This window comes from Mytilus trossulus, chromosome 5 (assembly GCF_036588685.1).
Source record: "Mytilus trossulus isolate FHL-02 chromosome 5, PNRI_Mtr1.1.1.hap1, whole genome shotgun sequence".
NCBI lineage: Eukaryota > Metazoa > Mollusca > Bivalvia > Mytilida > Mytilidae > Mytilus > Mytilus trossulus.
Window position 1 is genome coordinate 58,743,505 of NC_086377.1, and position 20,788 is coordinate 58,764,292.

The 20,788-nt window shown below is 32.0% G+C and overlaps 1 protein-coding gene across 2 annotated transcripts in view; it reads right to left on the bottom strand.

Moving 5' to 3' along the window:
* LOC134718979 (transcription factor 4-like) overlaps positions 1-20,788 on the bottom strand; it is an 80,450-nt gene that overhangs the window by 42,659 nt on the left and 17,003 nt on the right. For both annotated transcript variants that reach the window (XM_063581864.1, XM_063581865.1), the window contains exons 4-7: positions 8,929-9,035; positions 8,541-8,598; positions 7,237-7,289; positions 408-480 (exon numbers count right to left, since the gene is read on the bottom strand). In XM_063581864.1, coding sequence (XP_063437934.1) covers positions 408-480; positions 7,237-7,289; positions 8,541-8,598; positions 8,929-9,035 — 291 coding nt within the window. The remainder of the gene's footprint in view (positions 1-407; positions 481-7,236; positions 7,290-8,540; positions 8,599-8,928; positions 9,036-20,788) is intronic.

Here is a 20,788-nt window from a genome sequence, read left to right on the forward strand (position 1 = left end):
GTCAAATCAAACAAACCTAACTATAAATACCTTGAACCATATATAGTAAAATAGAAATTGTGTAAATTTAATATACACTTTCAACCCAAACCATCTGCCTGAGCAGTGACAATGAAATTTTCTTGGAAGATTTATTTACATGTACACCAAAAAAAACATTCTAATTTTGAACATTTAATTTAGATTGTGGACCAACTTACATGAGAATTTGCAAACAAATGCAGGAAAAATACCTATAAATAAATCTGATGAAACTAATTGAGAAATTCAGTAAAATTAGTTTAAGGGATAAAAAAAACAAAATAAACATGTAGGATTCAACCCGAATTTCCCCATCACCATAATGGTTAGTACCACATTAAAGTTAAAGGTTAGTCCATTTTAGGAAGTAAGGGTAGAACACATGCCTCGGAAGAATGCAGCTTTACCTCCAGGTGACAGGGTGTCAGGTGACATCGGCATACTATTACCCATCATTCCCTGCAAATAAAAATACATTAATTAAAATTTTCAAATCATATTTAACATATCAAAATGTAAAAGTTGAACTTTTTCAAACTCAATATGTGTAACGATTCCATTCTACCTGATAGATACATATTACTGTGCATTCTTTCATTTTAGTTGGTACCAATTTTCCTGGATTGCAGCAACCTTTCATTTTTTGGTGGATATGGGATTTCCTGGTTTTTCCAAGTCTGGCTACAACTTTATAGAAATTAGTATTTTGTTGAACATTTTAATTTGTGGCTATCCTGTATGAACACAACCCACGAAAATTGATATCCAACAAATAATAATACAGAATCCACAGTATTCTGCAGATTTCAAACAGATGCCTTGATTAAAGTATGTAAACCAACTAATTTTTGCATGCAGTATAGGCATTAGAACCTCAGCTACATCATGGGGCAAAAATAAATAAAATGAGAATGGAAATGGGTAATGTGTCAAAGAGACAATAAATTTGAGAATGGAAATGGGGAATGTGTCAAAGAGACAATAAAGTTGGGAATGGAAATGGGGAATGTGTCAAAGAGATAATAAAGTTGAGAATGGAAATAGGGAATGTGTCAAAGAGACAATATTAAGTTGAGAATGGAAATAGGGAATGTGTCAGAGACAATAACCTGATCAAAAAGCAGCCTTAGGCCACAAATGTGTCTTCAAAACAGCAGGAAAACAAACAAAACCTATATCTGGTTAGTAATAATGTCAGGATGGTGTCACTATCACCTTCCTTCATAACAATATAAACATTTAAATATCCCCTTCAAAACGAGAAATAATTATCCATAGTAATTCACACCCCATCCTTTTAATTTACAAGCTATAAATACTAACAATGCTCAAATTAGAATGAAACAAGAATGCACACTATGTTGTGCTAAGCATATGGTATTGCCCCTTCTTGTTATTCAAAGTTTTGGAAAGCCAGGAGTAGGTGTCTAAACAGTATCAAAAAGTGTTAATATGATACCATTCTGATCACCATTCAAGGAGTGGGGTAACATAACAAGTTTCCCTAAATGAAAAATGTTCTAAATGTCACAAGCTAAAATCAGTGAATCAAAAATTAAGAAGATATAACAAGAGTGCCAATGAGACAACTATCTACCAGAGACCAAATGAAAAAGTCAACCTCTTAATGTCCCTGCAGGGCCTTCAACAGCGAGCAAAACCTAAACAGCATCCAACTATTAAAGCCCCAAATAACAAATGTTGGCCCAATTAATGTACAAGACAATAAACAACAAAACAAGAATGTGTCCACAGTACACGGATGCCCCACTCGCACTATCATTTTCTATGATTGGACCGTGAAATTGGAATAAATTCCCTTATTTGGCATTAAAATTAGAATGATCTTATCAAAGGGAACATGTATACTAAGTTTCAAGTTGATTGGACTTCAACTTCATCAAAAACTACCTTGACCAAAAACTTTAACCTGAAGTGTAACAGATGGACGGACAGACGAACGGACAAACGAACGGACGCACAGACCAGAAAACATAATGCCCCTCTACTATCGTAGGTGGGGCATAAAAATTGATAAGCAACAACAAATGGCAACCTTCGAATTACAGGCTCCTGACTAAGGACACCAACATACAGAATTAAACATTCTGAATAATTTTGCATGCATCAAATTCACAGTTATCAATGCATAAACATAAAAAATATTCATAATAAATATGCTGCAAGTTTTACATAAATAAAACGTCCATGATTTATAGTATTCCAGGTGCAATCAGTGTGCCAAAGTATTTACAATGCTAGGTGTCTTCTGTTCAACTTTCTTTCCATTAAAATTCAACCCATGTAAAAGGTAACATGCCAGATGATTTAAAATGAGAAAAAAAGCCTTATTACACTTAACTCAAAATAACTTCCCTATGATTGATTTTACAAGAGTTGTCTTTCTTGGCAGGAGATTTTAGGACTTTAGAATTCTGTTTATGGATTTTTTAAAGATTTTTCTTTAAAAAAAACATTGGGCAAGGGGGGTAATTCATATTTGTTGTCCTTAAAACAAAAAAGTTGAAGACCGTACTTTGACTTATAATGGTTTACTTTTGAAAATTGTGACTTGAATAGAGTTGTCTCATTGACACTCATTCCACATCTTCTTATATCTCTTTTTTATATATAGTACAAATTGTGCAAGAAAAAAGTAAAATTTCAAAAGTACTGAACTCTCAGCAAAATTCAAAACAGAGAGTCCCAAATCAAATGATCTCAACATAAAAATAAATTAAAACCATTACTTTATATATTTTTTTTATCATAAAAGCAAATTCTAAATTAGATTAACAATCAGCAAGTGCATCCAGCTACCAGGGGTTGTTTTCAACACCTGAGCAGGAGTTACATAGGTACAGAGTTGTTTATCTTTTCATTACATAAACATGTAAAATCACTTCAAAGAATGCAAACATTTTTTACCTCCTATCTTAAAATAAGCCAATATCAGGAATACAAAATCACTGATCAATCGACAAACCAAACAACTGGTCTAAAACAGGATCACAACGACCTCAATTCTTTTATAAACACTTAAAACCACATAAAAAATGTTAACATTTTCGGCCTCCTATCTCAAAATAACCAATATCAGGAATACAAAATCACTGATAAATCCACTAACCAAACAACTGGTTAAAATAGGATCACAACGACCTAAAATTTTTAATTATTAAAAAGAAGATGTGGTATGATTGGCAATGAGACAACTCTCAACAAGAGACTAAAAGACACAGAAATTAACAGCGATAGGTTACTGTACGGCCTTCAACAATGAGAAAAGCCCTTAACGCATAGTCAGTTCATATTTAATTTCTTACTTGGTATCTGTTGTGAATTACCTACCTATATTTTGGGGAGGAGCAGGGCTATCATATAGGGGGAAAAAAGAGTAAATTTCCTATCAGTTTGGGGATTCATATGGTATGTTCCAGGGGTTGGTACTCCCCATCGATACCCTCCTTTTTTTCCATTTTTCTTTCTAAATTGTATGAACTTCTGATGGCGTTTGAGCCTTGGAACTACTTTTCAAAATAGCTAAATCTGTGCCTACCTACTCATTTATTTATTTACAAAATTGTAAAAGACGCAGGTGAAAACTCATAACACACAAACTGCTAATAAAGAATTTAGCACAATTTTAAAAGTGTTACGCACCATGCTGATAAAGATCAGTCAATGACTTAGATAAGAATAACAACAGTACCTATATTTGTACACGTATACTATTTTCATCAAATAAATTTTTCATTAAAATATTTCTTTTCATGATACTTAGACTCTTTTGAAAATCTACTTTTTTTTCTTTCGTCATAAACCACCTTCTGTATAAAATTCATTTTGAAGAATCTCAGTTATAAATTACATATTTATATTCATTACGCATTTTTTATAAAGCTCAGAATACAAACAAAAGACAGCATAGCTTTGCTAATCAATCCAGACTTTCTCTAGGACACCTGCGTCCCTGGCTTAAGGCTGATCATTGGTAGGGACCATCTCAAAAGTCAAAATTCTGTTAGAATAGAATGCAATATAATTTCGTATCATACTACTCAAATACAGATTTAAACCTTATTTTTGCCTGACTTTAGAAACATGACAAATATAATGTTTGTGATGAAAAGAGCATACAGGTTATCTTTATTCTTAAGGTATGTCTTTTTTTAACAAGTGGAGTATGAAGGAATTTGCCCACATAGGCATAACTATGACATGGCAATATAAATAACACTCAGTGGCGGATCCAGAAAGGGGGGGGGGACACATAAATGGACATTCCCCCTTTTTTATCCTTGGTTTGGAATCCCCCTTTTTAAAATTGGCTGGATCCACCCCTGACACTAGTTCAGATCAAGTCAATCAATAACTAAACTATCTATCATGTCTATAGTATCAAATATTTCTGATATATCAAGGAAAATTCAAAACAGACAGGCAAAATCAAAAGTTCAAACTTATCAAACGAAAGGAAGCCTCTTATTGCATCAACGAAAATTTCAACATCTCCTACAATAAATCCATTCTGAGATGACCCCTCTACTTAAAATGACAGGAAAAGCTATGATAGTTTATTGACAATAATAACATGAGGACTCCAATGTTCAGCACCTGAGACCAGTACGACATGAGACTAATTAGAAAACAATATCACGATACATCTATAATTTATCAACGTGCTACGGGGACTTAGTCGCCTAAACACATCTCGGAAAGTGTAAAAGTGTAAAAATATTAACTAGAGATATGTTTAAATCGGAAAATGTGCTATAGGGATAAAATTGCCAAAACAAAAATTTCAAAAAGGTTAAGAGATATCTATTTGAATAAAACACAAAAATTTCTCACTTTCGTGAGAATAACATCACAATTTAAGAAATTTCTCAATGTGCTACCGGGACTCAGTCGCCTAAACACATTTTGGCAAGTGTAAATATATTATAGAGAGATATGTTTAAATCGGAAAATGTGCTAAAGGGGCAATGTTGCCAAAAAAAGAAGTATTTCAAAGATGTTAATATAAAATTGAACATATATCTATTTGTGAGAATCATATCACGATTTCATCAAATGCTTTTAATTTACTAACTAAAGAAATAATGCTATGATTTAAAATTGTAGGTTTTTTTTTTAAGAAACTTATTCCATCACAAAATCTCTAAACAAAATGAAGTTGATATTTTGTAAATTTGGTAAGTGAGAGCAGCTTGGCTTTTCTTTATTTATCCTTCAGCATGAACGCTCATATCAAAAAAATTTGAAAGCCAAGGCTGTATAAATAGCCGATACATAAAAATGGGAGGAGCTATAAGACCAAAAGGGACCTAGACTATTTGCCTTTAAGAAACTAGAGGACTATGGGTAATCTCATTGTTCGTACACCAAAATGAAAATAACATTACGTGATTGGTTGGATTTCAATTGTTTGGAACGTTTTTAACCAATCACAACATTGTGGTGTACGCTTTTCCATATATTACCCATAATGCATTAGATTCTGAAATGGCGAATTAAACACCACTTCTTTCCAAAAAAGTTAAGACTCTTTTCTAAACCTGAAAAAATCACAAACCCTAAATTCATATATAAATACATATAGGCAGTGATGTGCGAACAAAATCAAACCAAAGAAATTTTCAAAAAACTTTTCAACGAAAACAGACATGTCTTTTAAAGAATTCTTACCATGCCGTAATAATTTCTCAACATTTCTTCCTCTAGCAAATAACGTCGTTTCTTGGCGTAATACATGTCGCTTGAGAGACGTGAAACAATACAGTGAGACAATACTTACCAGTAGAAAACATATGTCGTACAACAACCTGTTACTGTAGAAACTTAACTTGGGATAATTTATAAATATATATGTTAATTAATTTCAGCGAAACTTTCGATCTCTGTTTTAGTAAATAGCTTCCTGCTGTGATTTTCGTCAGAAACTTTTCAGCAGATGTCAAAAGTTGAAAACATCAAAAGGCCCTTGACAGCAATCTTATCCAACTATTAATTCATTAATTTTTCGTGGGTACCATTTTTTGTAGATTACAGAAAACTTGCATGTTCATGGATATTGAATTTCGTGGTTTTGCAGAGGTTTGCATACAAGCCTATAGAAAATTTGTCATTTGTTGAACATTTAACTTCCTGATTCCCCAGGTGTGCCCATGAAATCCACGAAAAATTGGTATCGAATGAATATTACAATGAATCCCCAGTTTATGGCAGATAGTCCACTGACATTATTACTTTAAGGGTCTATTCTAGAAAGTACCTAACTGGGTGGTCCATGTATCAATACTTGAGCATCAATCAATGGTGCAAATAGACCTTTGACATCAATATATGATCAAAAGTCCACTCACTGGCATGTTTCTTTTAGGGTCTATTCTAGAAATGACCAAAGAGGTTGTCAGTATTTCAATAGCTTAAAACCAAGCAACGGTTCAAATAGGTCTAGATGTCAATATAAGATTAAAGTCAACAGGCATGATTTTTTTTTATAGGGTCTGTTCAAAAATGACAAAACTTGGTGGTTACCAGGCTCGTAGCCAGGAATTTCCAAGGGAGGGGGGGGGTTCGTTGGACTCACAAACTCGACTTTAACAGTCACAATTCGAACAGAACATTGACTTTAACAGTGCTTATTTGTTTTCAAGGGGGGTTTGTCCAAACCCCCTCCTGGCTGCGGGTAAGGTTACTATGTCAATAGTCAAAACACCAATAGACCTTTGATAGCATAAGCAATATATGGTAGAATGTTCACTAGCATGTTTTTTTGTTTTGTTTATTCTAGAAATGACCTACATTTTTTTGTAACTTGGGTGGTCTGTATGACTACTTCAACAGATGAGGGTCAAGAACACTATTAGGCCTATGATAGTAATATACTGACAGAAAGCCCACAAGCTTGTCTTCTTTTAAAGTTTATTCTAGAAATGACCAGACTGAGTGGTCAGTAGGCCTTTTAACCAAATTGAAACCTGATGGTTGGCTATTTTTGGTTGACAACAAACAATCTACTTCCATGGATACCAATTTTCTTGGTTCAAGGGAAATTATATTTTTCGCTGATTTTAGATTTTTGTGGCTTAGCCAAGGACTGCTTAAAAGCTTATGAAAAAATTGAACTTCCTTGAATACATACATTTCTGAATTAACAGTACCCAGAATGCACAGTAATAAACTTCCTGTGTAAAAGCAGACTCTTACCTGTTGCTGTTGTGAGTTCATGCCTGGTCCATATTGTTGTCTGTGGTCTTTAGCTGAAACATACATAGACACTGATAAAAACATTCAAATGATACTGATGATAGATAAAAACATTCAAAAGATACTGATGATAAATATGGCAGCCACCATATAAGCAACTCTGTGTCATTTGAAAAGGTCAGAAAAGCTTGGCAGATGTTGGTTCTATACTATACTTTCTATTTACAAATATCATGAGAAAAAAAACACAGAAAAATTTAGCATTATACATGTAGCTATAGGTTAAAACGACTTCTGTCTGGTTAAATTTGACCAACCTATTTTTTATTCCCAATTGAATCTTTAAGGTTAAGCCCAACAGCGTTAATTGTAAATTTTCATTCACGTTTTCAAAGGTTGGAAAATTAACTTTCAATATACATGTAAATCTATGGAGGGTCCTTATAACAAATGTTCTATATGTCATAAGACCAGTTAAAACCTGTATGATCAAATATAAAACCAGAATATTTGCCATTCATTGGCATACTCAAAGTTTATGAGATGTCTCTTGGTTTTTTTTGTGTCATTTGGTTGCTTTCTCATTAAAATGTTATATCTCTCTGCAGGAGACTAAGTGGTCCCAGTGATATTGTTGCCTTTTTTCAAAACTACCTCTACCCTTTTTTATTGGGAAAAAATGTGTCATTTTCATCAAATTGGGAAATTTAAAATAAACCATGAATTTGACTGACACATTTTCAAGAGTCAAACCCTGCTTTAAAATAAGACCCCATTTTGTGAGTGATGATACATAAATAGACCCTCAAATGTGCACATATAGTCATTTTAGGCAAGAAAATTGTTTAAATATGTGTTTTTCAGTTTGTATTCATGCACAATTACTACTGAGACTGCACTGTTTGGGAAAAAATTGTCTTTTTGGGGAATAATTTTAAGCCAATTTTTTTTCAAATTGGGATTCTTCTCCAGGGGAAAAAGCCTTTATTCTCCACTAATTTAAGGCAAACATTATCACTGGGTCCAGTGGTCTTATTAGCACATCTATACTGACCACCAGCCTTATAACTTGGAACCTGACTCATGCTGAGGTGTGTTTGAATCCAATCTTTATAAACAAGCATTGAAAGTTGCCATGCCAAAACTTGTGATTCACTCTGGATATGCCAACTTTCAAACACCAATTTTAATGAACCCCAATGAAAACACCAAGGCCACTTCATGTAAAATGTGGCATTTAACATCAACAATCTAGGATATTTTCTTTGATTCTTTGAATTAACAGTTGATAAAGTCATACATACTCATAAAGGGATGCATATTATCATTTTGGCCGTCATAATTTTGTCCATCATATGGAATCTGCAAAGAAAAATAATATGCATTGAAATAAAAATACCAAAATGAGTCAATTACTACATGCACAAATGTACATGTATAATAATGTTAAACTTTTATCAGGAACAACTTAACAGCAAAAACATTACTGTGAAAACCATATTTCTACTGAAAATTCTCAACCAATTTTATTTTTTGGCTAATTAAAATATCAATTTCGGGTGCAGGATTTTCTTGATGCGTTAAAGACCCATTGGTGGCCTTTGGCTGTTGTCTGCTCTATGGTTGGGTTGTTGTCTCTATGACACATTCCCCATTTCTATTCTCAATTTTATTTTAAGAACATAGACTAACCTGATGATTATTGTAATGTCCTGGAGGGGGATGTCCAGGAGGGGCGTGTCCGGGAGGAGCGTGTCCTGGAGGGGGGTTTCCTTGCTGCCAATTTCCATCATCCATACCTGAAAAATAAACACAAATTTCAACCAAATGTTGATTTCTAAATTTCAAATACACATTGACAATATAATAATTATTACAAAATATCTTTTAAGCTTCACTGCAGGTAAGGATGATTTGGACACTTTTGCTAACAGCTAGTTGTGGTGGGCATGTGTATGGAGAGGAAAAATCTACTTGATGTCCCTTTTTCCATGCCAATCATTGTCCATAAAGACAATATCGTATTTCCTTTCCTTCATTTTAAGGCTTGCATTGTGCATAAGACTGACGATGGGAGAGAAAATTAATGGTACTACCATAATAAGGATATAGCTGAATATCTAGAAGTTTTGAACATTCTATACCTGTTTATAAATTAAAAAGGTGGATAGGTGGTGCCATCAAAATCTGTCTCATCAGTGTAAGATATGCTCTTGAAAAAAGTTACCTGAATTTATTCTGTTTAAACTAAAATAAGCTATAAAAATATCTTATTTCTATTTCAATTTCAAAATTTTCAATTTAAACTTACTTCAATATATATTTCTAAGATCTTTTACTTAAACGCTACAGCTACCTAATGTGTTACATAATCCCTGTAACAATAGGACTAACGTTAACCTATTACAAAAGATCTTACAGATTGAGAATTCAAATCAAAATTTTACAAAGCTATTAGAACTCCATTTTTTTTTTAGTAAATTATACTTTACAAATAACTATCATTGTTTTACGAGAACTCTGACCCCTGCCAAGAAAAATATTCAAAGACAAGCAACCTCCTCAGTTTTGATACCAAATGTGTAAATTTATTCACTCTAAATCAATTTTTCTACACTGGTATTAACTGCTGGCGTATAAATAGAGAACCATAATTTCCTCCTAAGCCAGATAAAACAATTGGACGACTTTAGAAGGTGTTCCCGAACAAATTACAGACAAATTGATAAACATACACAAGTCATTACAAAAGTAATCCGCGGCGCTGCGACATATAATCGAAAAATCCAATCATATTTCCTGTTACGGTTGCCCCATCAGGACTGACGACAGCCTTTCCATTCAAATCAAACTGCGATCGGAATTAAACGAGCTGAAGATGTGAATTCCCAACGATTTCACTTGTGACAATTCTATTAGCCTTTCCTCTATAATTGGCCGTAGGGAGAGTGAAGTAAACAACATTCTACATTTCTTCATTATTGATCAGAACCATTAGACAATGGATTAAAGAACACTTCTGTTGTCTTTAAGGTTAAACACTTAACACACAAAGTTAAACAATTGACTGACGTTTCATTACATGCTTAATCAGCATTAATTAATTTTGTCATATAAAAATTGTTTGAATTTGTTTTTCTTTATAAGTTTGATTTTCCCCCTTAAATTGTTGCATTTAGAGACAAAAAAATAAATTCTATTTTATTTCATGCTTAATCATCATTAATTAATTTTTATCTCAAAAATGTTTAATTTTTTTTCTTAAATTGTTGTAATTTTTTTTCTTAAATTGTTGAAATTTTTTTCCTATAATTGTTGTGTTTTTATAGAGACAAACAATTAATTGACTATAATCTTATTACATGCTTCAACAGCATTAAGATAATATTTTTTTTCTCTTAAATTTGTCTTTAAATTTAAACACTTATAAATGAGAACAAATTTACTCACTTTTCATTACATGCTTAAACATCATTAATAAATTGCCTTCTTCACATTGTGATTTTTTTTTTTCAAGAAATTTGTCTATAAGTTATACATGTACTATAAGGTTAAACATTTAACACACAATGTTAAACAATAGACTCACGTTTCGTCACATGCTTAAACAGTATCAGCTCAGTATCAGCTAATTTTTTTTGCCTTACTTTTATGAATTGTTTGTTTTAAATTGTGTTAAATATTTATAATTAACACACCATGTTAAACAATTGACTCCCGTCATGCTTATCTTAAATCATCATAACTAATTTTACCATAAAACTGTGATTTTTTTTTTGATTTTTTTTTGTATCTAAAGATCAACATATGTTAAACAATTAACTTGCATTTCATTACATGCTTATTGGTGACCTTCTGCTGTTGTTTTTTTTCTATGGTCAGGTTGTTGTCTCTTTGACACATTCCCCATTTCCATTCTCAATTTTATTATATCTAATAGTTATAAGATATTGTATGAGTGCCAATGAGACAATTCTCCATCCAAGTCATAATTTGTAAATATAAGTTAAAGTATGGTCTTCAACAGAGCACCTTGGCTCAAACCGAACAGCAAGCTATAAAGGGCCCAACAAACTAGTGTAAAACCATTCAAACAGGGAAAAAAGGTCTAATCTGTAAAAGAGACTGAGAAACAAAAAACACTTATGAACCACATCAAAAAATGACAACATCAGATTCCAGTTTAATAAAAGAAATCTTAAAATTGTTTAATTTTCTTTTTTTAAATTATTGTCTTTTTGGTTAAACACTAAACATGTGATTATAAAGGAATTGCTTCACTTTTCATTTCATGCTTAAACACCCTTTAAAAAAAATTTGAAATATTTGTTTTTATAGGTTAAACACTTAGTTAAACAATTGACTCTTTTTTCTAAGCATATAAGAACATCTATTCATTATTATTTTTTTTCAAATGTTGTCTTTAAGGTTAAACATTTAACACAAGAAAGATGTTAAACAATTGGCTCAGTTTCAACACACATGTTCTCAACCAATGTTAATTTTAATTTAATTTTTTGTGAATTTTTTCTATAAATGGTTAAGTATTTTTTTAATTGTATAAGACTTCTTGCTGTGCATAGTAAACAAATGTCCAAAGTAATCTAAAATTCAGAAAATTTGTAAAAAAGCCTCCTCTGATTTTGTCAGATTAATGCACAAAATTTTAAAGGCTGCAATTTCATTGGCTTACATGTACACTGTTGTCACATCCTTGTCAGCAAAGCTTGACATTTTGATCCCAGTTTTTTTTTTAAGTCATTCTTATCTCATAGATCTATACCATAAGTCTATGTTTAATCCAATTTGATTAACTTGCTCAAAATAAGCCATTGTCATTATAAGTCCAAAATTTAGGTAGTTTGCAAACCAGAAGTCATTTTTCCAGATCGGGCCTATCAAAATAATACCTGTTAATTGTCTGGTCTGTAAAAATGATCAAAATACATTGGAATAAGCCTAGAATTCTGTGGACAAACTCTTTCAGTCTCCAGATATTACAGAAAATTTCAAACAATGTGGTATTTTGCTCATCGTTGAACGTTAAGTACCGGTAACCTATAGATTAGCTGCTGTTGTTAACATAATTGTACTTTGTTGGATAGTTGTCTAATAATGGGCAACCTTACTAAAAATAAATCTGTCCTTTATAAGTGTTATATATTTTATAAAGGAATGAAACTTCTAAATTTACAAGTTCGAAAAACTTTTCACCACTTTTGTAAATATAACTCGTCTTCCCACCTTTGTACATGTAAAATGTATTTCTATCATAAAAATTTACATTTGGGGTTGAACTTGATGGCTAAAAACTGAATTCCATAATTATTAACCAAACTGTGAACTATTGTTTTCATATGGAAATAATAAACAAAAATACTTTATTCATCACCTCTATCCAAAGCTTATAAAATACAAACTATATTTGGTTTAAGCCATAAACATATCTATATTTGAAAACACTTAGTCAAAGTGTTTTCATGCTAATGAGAGTACACATTTTGGCTGTTCATACATCCCTAAATCACTAACAACCTTTTTCCTTCAAAAATTGAATAAAAAATAATTAGACATAAATTTCAAATTTGTGTCAAGAAATCCTGAAAATGAATTTAACACTGACAGCATAAAAATTTTGAACACACAGAAAATTCAAGGAGTATAACTTTTAAGAGCTTACAATTTGCCAAAAAAACAGTTATAATTTATTTACTTTTTTAACAATAGCCCAAACTGTGAGGGATCAATTGAAAGATGATGGGTACACAACACCCAGCGGCTAATATTACAATCCTAACAATCCTACCCGGGAAGATGTTTTAATGCAGTCAAAAATATAAGCAGATGCCCAGTATGTTAGGCTCATACACTTGGAACTTCACCGGCTCAAATATTCACCGCCATACGAAAGAAAAACAATTATAAAATTCATCAAATTTTGTTGGCTGTTCAGGGGCAAATATTTCATTCATATTCTCAATGAAAAATAATGGTAGTCTCAGTTTGGATGAAATCTAACCTTTACAATGACATGAACAACATCATGATAAACATTTGTCTTTAATTTCTTGTTTTCACACCTTACTTTGAACTTTGACATGTTCAGCGGCAAATATTTTATATTCATGTTTGATATAGAAAAAAATAAAGGAAGTCTGGAACAGTAGATCAGTCAGGGGCAAATATTTCATTCATATTTGCAATAAAAAAAAAAATGGTAGTCTCAGTTTGGATGAAATCTAACCTTCACAATGACATTAACAACATCATGATAAACATTTGTCTTTAATTTCTTGTTTTCACACCTTTCTTTGAAATTTGACATGTTCAGCGGCAAATATTTCATATTCTTGTTTGATATAAAAAAAAAATAAAGGAAGTCTGGAAACTAGAAATCTAACCTTTATATTGACATTCAACATATCGCAATAAACATTTGTCTTAGTTTCTTGTTTTCACACCTTTCCCTGACATTTAATATGTAAATTTCAAAATATACATGTACATGTATATATTTCAATATATGTTTTATAATAAAAAAAAAATAAAAAATACCAAAACTCCAAATGAATTCAAAGTAGAGGAGACCATAAAACTCATAAAATATATCTCTTACTTTATAAACCAATGGAATGTATGGAAAACAACTGTTGTATTTGGCACAACTTTTTTGGAATTTTGGATCCTCAATGCTCTTCAACTTTGTACTTGTTTGGCTTTAAAAATATTTTGATATGAGCGTCACTGATGAGTCTTATGTAGACGAAACGCGCGTCTGGCGTACTAAATTATAATCCTGGTACTTTTGATAACTATATACCTGACTTGGTATAGACATTTTCGGGAGGAATGATGGGCTTTGCTCATTGTTGAAGGCTGTACAGTGACCTGTAGTTGTTAATGTCTGTGTCATTTTGGTCTCTTGTGGACAGTTGTCTCATTGGCAATCATATCACATCTTCTTTTTTTTATATAAACCTGGTTTTGTAGCTAGGCAGGTAGCTAAAAGAACTATATTTGAGCAGAGACGTTCACAACCATACCAGAGAAAGATGATAAATTGACTGCATATTGCTGGCCGTTCAGCAGCAGATATTTCATATTCATGTTTCAGAAAAAATAAAATAAAGGAAGTATAAGAACAGTAGAAATCTAACCTTTATATTGACATTAAACACATCGTAATAAACATTTGTCTCAATTTCTTGTTTTCACACCTTTTTCCTTGATATTTATCTTGTAAATTTCAATACTGTTCGTTATTTGTGTCATTTGGTGTCTTTCAATAAATCAAAATGTTCTAAAATTGATTATTCATGTATATGAAAATTAGAAGATGTGGTACTATTGCCAATGAGTCAACTCTCCACCAAAACCAAATAATGTAGGAGTTAAAAACTATTGGTCACTGTATGACCTTAAACTTTCTTTTTTCGTCACTTGGTCTTACATTTATATTATTTCAACATGGATGTTCTCATCTTTATTATCATTCAAAATCATTTTCTTCATTATAATCAACAAACATCATCTAATAACATGAATGTTATGCAAACAAAACAGCCAATTATTTCCTTAGTCCAAAACTTTTTAAAACTTTTAATTCTACATATGAATAAATTCCAAAAGGTATTTCACTGGCCTAATGACCACTGAACACTATTTAAACAACCACTCATTGTACATGTACATGTATTAATTCACAGGCCAGATGTCTTTTAAACCACTGACCACCCTATTATAAGACATGTGTGTACATTTCAACAACATTCAGTTGTCTTTAAACACACGACCTTACATGTGTAATACTTGTATATAACAGTCAAAAGTTAGTGTGTCAACACAAGGTGACACATTTATCTGTCAGGATTAGATAACCCTTGGCACCTTTCGATTTACCAATGGCCAATAAAGTTATACCTTTATAAGATATTAGTCCCAATCTTTAATCTCATAAGTGGCTAAGGATTTTCACACCTCAGGTTTTATTTTGCATTAATAAATTCTAAATTCCATCAACTCCATTCAGTAGAATATATATATATTTCAAAAGCTAAGAATCATTTATATTTTAGTAATGTCCACAATGAGAATTCAACAGAACAAAAGTGATCTATTCTTTCTGAGTAATTTCCCAAAATATTATCTTCATATTCTTGGGTTTCCACGTTGAGCACTTCCCATGTTTTGAATTTTCATTTAGCATGTTAAATATACTGTCTTGTATGTGAACTTACTTCAAATTTTTCATTATTTAATAATTTAGTGTTTTTTTATAAGAAATATATTTGTTATGTTTTAGAAAATAACCTCCCCTAACGATTTTCAGTAGCCTCAATTTCTTCCAAATTTGATCAAATTTCTTTAATCAGGGTCAAATGATATAATTGACATATCTCAATTAAGCCTTTGAAATCACCTGGCAGAAGATTGTCCTATTTTATCTGGTGTAGTATTACAATCTTTTATAAAGGGGTGATGAGGTCAGATTTAAACAGACAACACAGAAGGTTTTGTCCCACTGTTCCATTTAAATCAATTTTGGATAAATCACAACAGTCCTTTATTTATGTCACTGTAATTACAACCAGTTCATAATACTACAGCCAGTAACTATTAACTGTGCAGTACTACAGCTGTGAGTGTTCATTCTAAATACAGCCAGTCTAATAAACTGTGAAAAGCTACAGTCAGCCATTTGAGTTAATTCGTAAATTAATAAACTAATTCTTACATGTTACAAATTGGATACACCATGACTAAATATTGGCATGGAAGAGCCTGAGGATAACAACTAACTCCTAGTGACTATTAACAGATTAGATTATAGTAAAATCTAATTTGGGTGATTATGTGTTGATCATCGTTTGATGAACAAGTACAATTGAGACGAAGGTATGCCTTTACCAGATTTTGACTAGATTTTCTAATGAAGGCACAATTTAATAATTGCAACCTCTCCTTTGTAGACAGGCAGTCCACTTTCACTCCTGTCCAATGAAATTGAATTTTGTATACCAATAAATTTCTAAAAACAAAGGCTGGACTCATTTTCCAAGACATGCGCAAGTGACACATAGGTAGGTGGACATGACACAGGCATCACCAATTTGGCCAATTTGTACCCTGTCCCACCATAAATGAAAAGAAATATATCCTTATTCACTAATGCACCAAATCAGGTACATTGAAAACTAGCTCTATAAGATCTGTACTCTCTCACCTCAATCTTCAGATTTGTAAGCTAAAACATCTGCAAACAAATTTTTTCTCTCATTGTGAATGATAATAAAACGACTTATCATTTAAAAGAAAACAATTTGTATCAAAAATGTGATTAAAAGGTTTAATCTCAACTCATAACCACTCCCCTAATCCCTTTAAACTAAAATGTCAAATGTCTAAAGAAAACATTTACTGTACGACATTCAATATCAACTTCTACAAAATGAGTGCTTTAAATTTTAAACTAAACATTATTTAGTTTAAAACAAATGTATAACCCTTCCATACATATTGAAGGGGACAGGCAGACATATAGAAATCATACTAAATATGTGTATTACTATATTTTCAAGGAATGAGGAGGGGTTGTTCAGGGACATGTACTTGTTCTACAAATTCTTCAAAATATAAGACATCAGAAAGCTACTTTTTTGGCGGGAGTTTCAGATTTGAGTTTTTGACTTTCACCAGTTCCCCTTTAAATGAACGAGTCTGATTTGAAAAACAAACAAATAAGAAGATGTGGTGTGATTGCTGATGAGACAACTCTCTAAATTATGTTAAAGGAAATCATCTAAAGGTCATTCTACAAACATATACAACATATATATAGCAAGCAAGCTATTCTGCACCAAAAACTTTTTCAACTACTAGTCTGAAGACCAATGCAATATTCCAACATTTTTTTTTTTGGTCCAACAAAGTGTTGCGATAATTAATAACTAGTCCATATAAAATTTCACTAGTCTAGCATCATCAAAATGGACCCTCAACATGCAGACTGAGTCAAGCTATTGATGGTATCAAATGAGGAAACTAAGATTGCTACATCTTTCACATGAACATGTAACTGAAAATGCCATATGTACTACACTTTTTCATAAATTACTGTGGATTCATTATAATTCGTTGGATACCAATTTTAGTGGATTTCGTGGGCACAGTTAAACCACGAAATTTAATGTTCAACGAATGATTAATATTCTATAGGTTTGTATGCAGACTTCAGCAAAACCACGAAATTAAATATCCACGAATATGCAAGTTTTTCTTAATCCACGAAAATAAATGAGTCCACAGTAATCTAAACCAATAATTATCCCTATTTCATAACTCGCATCCCTATTCAACTTTTTGTGTGTGTAAAATTTAAAATATAGAAATTTGATTAAGTTCAGATTGACTACAAGATAACATCAGATAGAAATGTTTACATTGGCAACAGCTGTTCTGTAAAGTGGCTGCCGATGTTGACACAGGCCGCAGATGTTTAGCAACCAACCTGTTTTAAATATCGGTCTTTTTTGTTCTTTTATATTCTTACATCAAATACTTTGTTTTACGGTACAATTGAAATTAGTTATTTACAATTAAACAATTCCTTATTGAAATTACATGTAATAGGATGGGCTGGAATAGTTTGGAGAGAAACTGATTCATCGTGATTTTTTTTTATAAACAACCAACCTGTTTTAAATATGGGTCTTTTTTGTTCTTTTATATTCTTACATCAAAAACTTTGTTTAAGGCTACATTACTATGTATATGATTCAAGTTAGTTATTTACAATTAAGTAGTTCCTTATCAAACTTAATAGGATGGGTTGGAGTAGTTTGGAAAAAAATTGATTCACCAAATGGGAAAAATATATAACAATTACTATTTTTTTTTAGCTCAAAAGGCAATAAGGTGTATATTTGTCAACTCAAAATTTTCGTCCATGGAATTCTAGTCTTCTTCAAATAGACAAAAAGATAAGAAAATGGCTTACGTCAGAGAATAATTTTACTGAAATAGAAAGTCATCATATCTTTTATTTCTGAAGTTTTAAATCATTTGTCTGACAGGAGTAATGATTTTATTTTATTTTATTTTAGTATTTTTAACGCCACTTTTGTGCTATTTTGCGGTTGCCAGTTTTTATTGATGGAGGAAGCCTGAGTGCCAGAGAGAACCACCAACCATGGTAGGAAAACTGACAATCCTTGTCAGGGGGTCTCATTTGGGGGGTTACGATCCCAGATCCCGCTTATTGTTTTGTCAGATTCCTGTATTCCACTTAGCAGTGATCTGGAAGGATTTTTTCTCTATGGGCCCAGGGCCCCCGAAAAATAAATTCAATGGGCCATTTTTAGAATTAATGGGCCATGTTGTCAAATGAGTGGGCCATTCGTTTACAATAAAAAAAAAATTAAAAAAAGTGTATATTTCACTGTACTTACAAGTATGATTCTAATTAATATCATGGATATTGTTCCTGTGATTTTGTAATATGAATTTCAATGAATATACAATAACTTCTTCCAAACCGTGCAATATTTACGATAACCTTTATTTACAATGTTAAAACTGGCACTGTTCCCTTGTTCATGTTCATGTTTTTTTTTACATTAAATTTGGGTCTTCGTCGATACCATACTTATTCGAGACGTTCCGTATTAGAGGACGTTTCTGGCATTTCCTCTGCACTTGTATTATTATTACTTCATCACGATGACAAGAATAACAGTAGAGAGCAACGTTAATTGATTAGACACAACAACAATTCGCCGAAGGCATGTTTACAAAATGTCAAAACGAGTCAAAGACCAAAAAAATTGACAAGGACAGTTAAGCCCCTTTTATGGCGACAAATACTATACTTTTGATAATTCATAAAAAGGCTTTTGGGTTTTTCAATCGAAATAATAGCAAGCTTACTTAAAAGATTATAATTAGAGAAGAATTCTCGCCTGTACTAGCCAATTTTCACAAATTTAAAGTTGTTTATAAAAAATTATATCATGAATGATGGTTAATTACGTTTTTTGGGTAATCAGTCATACCGCATGTTGCTATTATTACCATAGGAAAACACCGGAGACGTCCCAAAAATATAAAGGTGCTCCTATCATTGGAGTAAGTTGTGTACTCACACATGGCGGCACGAAATACGATCGGAAATCCATTTGACGATATCTCAACGTTTTAAAACGAAGTGAAAAATATCATGCGCCACGCGGGCGTTTACATTTGTCACTTTATGCGCCATTTCTGGTTGATAAGCGCAATTGGCGCAAGGTGCACGTCCTTCCTGATTACTGACTTAGTTCTCACTTTTTTGTCATTTCCCGGATCCCACAAGACCTCATTTCCTGTTTTCACGCCACAATAATTTGACTTTCACGTGTGACGCTTACAAAAATTCATCAATCCTGAGTCACGCTTAGACCCCAATGAGACCCACTTGTCAATTAAGCTTTGAGTTGAGCGTTCCCGCAAGAGTGGGGTTCAACTCACATTCTCAGTATTGACTGGCTAGTGATTACAGTAGTAAGTAAATGAAATTATACTGATGTACGCATATTATACAAGTAGTCATATTAGTAGTCCTTCAAAATCCCCAAAGATGCTGCCCCTCCCCCAAAAAATTTTTTTTTTTTACAAAGGACTAACACAATTTAGGTATTTAAGGATTGAAATAATAGTGAGGACCAGCAGATCTACTTTCTCAAGATCTAGACCTAAGTGAAGACCACCATGCATTTGTTTAGGAAACGATTTTTAGAACTCTGTTTCAAGTTGAACAAAAATCTATTATATTACGTGTACATGTATATTTATATATCATGAATCACTAAACCAAATAAATCAATTATTAACTTGATCGCATCATTTAACGATCAATCACTAAATATGAATTATTTGAAATAAATTTCTCGTTATTCATCCGAGTTACAAAACTATATGACATCCGAAATTTCAAATACACAAATAACAACTTGTGTATGGTAATTTAAAATACATTCGTACTAGACTAGGTTTGTCAAAATCAAAATTACAAATTTAAATTGAACTTGTTAAATTATAATTAAGTCAAGTTTTGAAATGATCATAGTAAAATTTAAACCTATATTCCAATCGCTCACAGTAGGTTAAAGAAATACAAAAGGAGAGGAAATTCTTGTGGTTACGTTAAATTACACCTTTCTGTCTTAATCATATATTAAGGGCAATCGGTTAAACTGTACAAATCCTCCACAAAAAATAAATAATATTTGTATATATAATATGTACAGGTACCTTAAATTGAGTTACAAGTAGCAGTTTTTGTACCTTTCTGTCTTAATCATATATTAAGGGCAATCGGTTAAATTGTACAAATCCTCCACAAAAAATTAATAATATTTGTATATATAATATGTACAGGTACCTTAAATTGAGTTACAAGTAGCAGTTTTTGTACCTTTCTGTCTTAATCATATATTAAGGGCAATCGGTTAAATTGTACAAATCCTCCACAAAAAATTAATAATATTTGTATATATAATATGTACAGGTACCTTAA